The sequence below is a fragment of the Mastomys coucha genome, unplaced genomic scaffold (genome assembly GCF_008632895.1).
Source record: "Mastomys coucha isolate ucsf_1 unplaced genomic scaffold, UCSF_Mcou_1 pScaffold13, whole genome shotgun sequence".
Taxonomy (NCBI): Eukaryota; Metazoa; Chordata; class Mammalia; order Rodentia; family Muridae; genus Mastomys; species Mastomys coucha.
The window spans coordinates 61094742-61099230 of NW_022196895.1; the positions used below are offsets into that span (position 1 = coordinate 61094742).

The 4489-nt window shown below is 47.3% G+C and overlaps 1 protein-coding gene across 10 annotated transcripts in view; it reads left to right on the forward strand.

The window, feature by feature from the left end:
* The window catches only part of Nedd4l (NEDD4 like E3 ubiquitin protein ligase), a 341716-nt gene that overhangs the window by 332322 nt on the left and 4905 nt on the right, over nt 1-4489 (forward strand). For all 10 annotated transcript variants that reach the window (XM_031365878.1, XM_031365882.1, XM_031365880.1 and 7 more), the window contains 3 exons: nt 1930-1990; nt 3782-3841; nt 4123-4230. In XM_031365878.1, coding sequence (XP_031221738.1) covers nt 1930-1990; nt 3782-3841; nt 4123-4230 — 229 coding nt within the window. The remainder of the gene's footprint in view (nt 1-1929; nt 1991-3781; nt 3842-4122; nt 4231-4489) is intronic.

A 4489-nucleotide genomic window follows, 5' to 3' on the forward strand; every position in this document is an offset into this window, starting at 1 on the left:
GTGAGTGTGTATGTGTGTGTGAGTGAGTGTGTGTGTGTGTATGTGAGTGTGTGTGTGTGTATGTGGGTGTGTGTGTGTATGTGAGTGTGTGTGTGTATGTATGTGAGTGTGTGTGTGTGTATGTGAGTGTGTGTGTGTGTTCTATCTCCTGACTTGCTTCCCATACTGGAAACTGAGGAAACTGTTGCAGGCATGGTGAGTTGTTCTGATAACTGCTGTGTCTCTCAGCCTGATCTCATCCATATTTTATGGAACAAATCATTGCGTCCTTCCTGAAGTTTGGCTCCTGGAAAACCCTGGGCATTTATGGCAGGCAGAGAGAACTCTGATGAGTCCGTTACATCTTCCTCCTTGGTGTATCAGCATGATTCAAACACAATTCTGGGCTCCTCCAAGAGCCACTCTGCTCTACATGTGGGCCAAAGCAAGGGCAACACAGTCGTGTTTGGTTTACAGGCCGTGGTTTCTGTACTCCCGTGGGTTCCGCCCACACTAAGCTCATGCATGTCTGCATTCCCTCTCAACAAGCTGAACGTCCTCCTCTCTTCTCATCTGAAACATGTCAGTGGGCTAAAATTCAGAGGACAGGCTGGGGTCTTACTGTGCTGTAAAGAAAACCCGCTGACTGTCTAATCAGGAAGAAATGGAGAGCCTTTTCTCTGGAGACCCTGAGGAAGCATCAGACGAGTGTAGGGAGGGGAGAGTTCAGTCTGGGTTCTAGTTTTTGTCACTTTCAGATAAAAGTTCATGACACTTAATAAGCAATCTAGAAGTAAGGCACTTGCCTGTGTACACTAATTGGTGTACTTGCTCTGACCATGGACCATTTTCTACTGGATGACACCTGGCAGATGCCCCTGGCCCAGTGTTATTTTTTTTTTTTTCGAAATTATCTATCCCAGAATGCCTGAGGCCTAAGGATGCGGACATATGCCATATGGGCCAGGCAGGGTCTCAGCTAGGTAGGATTGAAATCTCCCACTTCTTCCGGGACCTGCAGTGTCCTGGTACTGGAAGAACAAAGCTGGGCAGTGGATTGGAGCCTAGCCCTGTGGTACAGACGCAGCTGAGCACGGTGTGCTGCAGGCTGCTCCCTTCAGGCTGTCACCATGTCACCCCTTGAAGATGAGAGCAGAACATGCATCGCTCACACTGTCTCAGGGACAGTTTCGGGGACTTCCAGGCCCTACCAGTCATCTTTAGTATTACAAGTATCAGTGTGGGCCAGACATGGTAGCACATGTCTTTAAGTTCAGCACTGGGGAGGCAGACCCTCTCTCGTAATTTTTTCTTAAATATTAGTGTATATAATATATGGTATGATAATATACCCTCAACAAACATGTTCATACCATTCACATGTGTGAAAATAGGTAGATGTGAGTGACCTATTTTACTTAAGAGACCTTTACATTTTTTTTATGTATATGGGAGTTCTGCCTGAATATATGTCTGTGCACCAGTGTGTGGCTGGTGTCCTCGGAGGTAAGAAGGGCGTCAGATCCCAGGAGACTAGAATTACAATTGTGAGCTACCATGTGGGTGCTGGAAATCAAACCCAGGTCCCCTGGAAGAGCCACCAGGGCTCTTAACCACCGAGCCACGCCTCCAGCCCAGCCTCTCTCCTTTCTTCACATCTTTGTAGCACTTTGATCCCCTGAGGTCTGAGGTAGGCTGGGAAAGACCAGCTATGTTCTTGGCAACCCCAGAGTGTCGATTTCTCGTGATGTTGCTCTTGAAGGAATGCAGGGCTTCACAGTGGGTGTGCCCAAGCACCTGCTCCCCACCTCACCCTACTGTTCAGGGTTCTCTGTTCATCCCACCTAAGGAGCAGCAGCCCCACCCCCACCCCCCTCCCACCCCCGGCATGAGGAAATCAGTATCAGTGGATGAGAGGGGTGACTAAGTATGTGCCTTTTTCTCTCACAGCTTAGTCATCCAGTGGAGATTTGTGAACAGGGTCCAGAAGCAAATGAATGCCTTCTTGGAGGTAAGCACCGCTAGCGGGGTCAGGGTGGGAAAAGAGCCAGCATGGGTTGCTCAACTCGGTTGGGCCTTTCCCAAGGTGGGAATGTTCTATGACAACGCTGCCTTCTTTTCTTTCTAAAGTGTTCTCTTGCTTTGCTTTTCTCCATTTTTAATGTTTTAATAGCATTATTGCTCGCTTGCTCGCTTGCTCGCTCTCTCGCTCACTTGCTTGCTTGGGACAAAGTTTGTATAACACATGCTGCCCTGGCACTGATGGTAATCCTGCCTCAGCCTCTCAGGGCTAGGATTATACCCAACTGGCTTCCACCTGTATTTGTTTGCTTTGAATTTATTTATTTATGTTTGTGCATACACAAGCTTGAAATTACACATGAGGATCATAGGACAACTCTACAGAGTTGGTTCTCTCTGTCCACCCTGTGGGTCCCAGAGATGGACCTTACTTAGGTCCTCAGGCTTGGATGACCAGCATGCTTACAGAGGCTGCGCCTTCTCACCACCAGACCTTTCCACACCTGCTCTAGAGCCATTACCTTGAAGTTCTAGAAGTATCTCGAGGTATGAGAAGTGCTAGTCATAGTGCCTGCTACTGTGCTTCCAAAAATTGTGCTCTCACTCAGACTACCCAACCCAGGCATGCCCACCTTCCCTACAGAGCCCTCCCCTCGGTGACTCTAAACTTCCCACAGATTCTCCCCTTTTCATTCGCTAGGTTTTTATGTTCTATCCAGATACCAGCTTTCTCCCTGTGATGGAATGAAGCCACCACTCCTCCCATGCATAGTCTACCACAGGGGGCATTTCCCAGTCCCTTCAGGTGGTGGGGGACTTTACCATAAAAAGCATTTCATGTTGGCAAATGTGAAATTCCTTTCTAATAATGATAGTGGTTGTTTAAAAGCAGCCAGAGGGGGCCAGTGAGATGGTTCAGCAAGTAAAGGTGCTTGATGACGCAAAGCCAGACCACCGGAGGTCAAGCCCCCAGCGCCACTGATAGGAGGAGAGAACCAACCCTTGCAGGTTGTCCTCCATCTCCACACATGTGTGTATATGCACACAATCAATCAATCAGTATTTAAAGGAAAAACCCGGACCCCCCTGGTAGTCATTTCCTCTCTCACCAAACAGCTTTCTTCAACTCAGGGCTTGTACATCATAAAGATAGCCCTCCCATGAACAGGAAGTACAGACACCAGGACCTACGGATGTAAGCTGTGGGGGTGAACTGGGCTTTGGCACATTTTGCACTGAGTTCAAGGAAGAAGTTTGAGGTAGCAGATTCCCAGCCCTGCCCAGCTTTGGAGAAGCACAGCATTGAGAGTCTCTTCCTGGGTCACCCCTGACTAATGACAGCCCAGGGGCCAGAACCTGACTTCTCGTTTTCCTGTCAGTTCTAAACCAGCTCACTCAGTCCTCTTTTCTCCTCCGCCCATGCCTTCAGTGTGCTATTTTTAAACGTGCCTCTAACACATTTGCGGTCTGTGCACGGACACACTGACTCACAAAAGTGTGTCATAAATGGCTTTTGCAATCCGCCTGCCTACAGCATCCCTCATATCAGAGGGTTTCAGAGAGTGCTCAAGTACTGGAAGTTTCTAGACTGTGTGCATTTTCATGTCCTATACATGACTTGCTATGATTGGAACTGTGGTCACCTGACACTGTCATTGCCGAAGGAGCCAGCAGTAAAGAGTGAGCGTTATCTGGCTTAACTGCAATCTTATCTGATCCAGGAAATTGTTCTTTTTTTGAAGAAAAATGTGCTTAAGATTTTTTTATCTTTTCCTTTCAGGGATTTACAGAACTTCTTCCAATCGACTTGATTAAAATTTTTGATGAAAATGAGCTGGAGGTTCGTGTTCTATTTTTTTATATAAAGTACAGGACCTTAAGTATCTCCTTACTTTGTAAGTGGCAGTTTTGTGTTCTCTGACATATGACATATTGAATGCACGTAGAAGGAGATTAGTGTGTGCTCTGTTGTGAGGACTGTCTTCTGATCTGGGGAGGCTAGCACTAGTAACCAAGTGGATTGGTTGCCTATGGCAAGAGGTTGTGGGCATGTCTAGTGAAGAGAGAGTTCTCAACCTGAGTGTCCCCCCCCTGTTTACATCTGATCAATTTCCTTACTAGCTGCTGATGTGTGGCCTTGGTGATGTCGACGTGAACGACTGGAGACAGCACTCTATTTACAAGAATGGCTACTGCCCCAATCACCCTGTCATCCAGTGGTTCTGGAAGGTAAGGCCAGCTCTCTTGGCCCAGCCAGGGCTGAAGTCCTAGGCTCTGCGTCAGGCCCCGGCTGGGGAGTTCACAGTGGGATGATCCTCAGGCATAGGAATGCTTTTGAGCACTTTTTTTTTCCAATAGCCATTTTGATTTTTATATCTGTAACCAAAGATGCAAATTAAATTTGATTTGCCATCTCAGGGTCAATGTTTCTATTCTGTTGGGCTCAGAAAAGCTTTGGCGAAGACAATAAACCAAACATTAAAAAAAA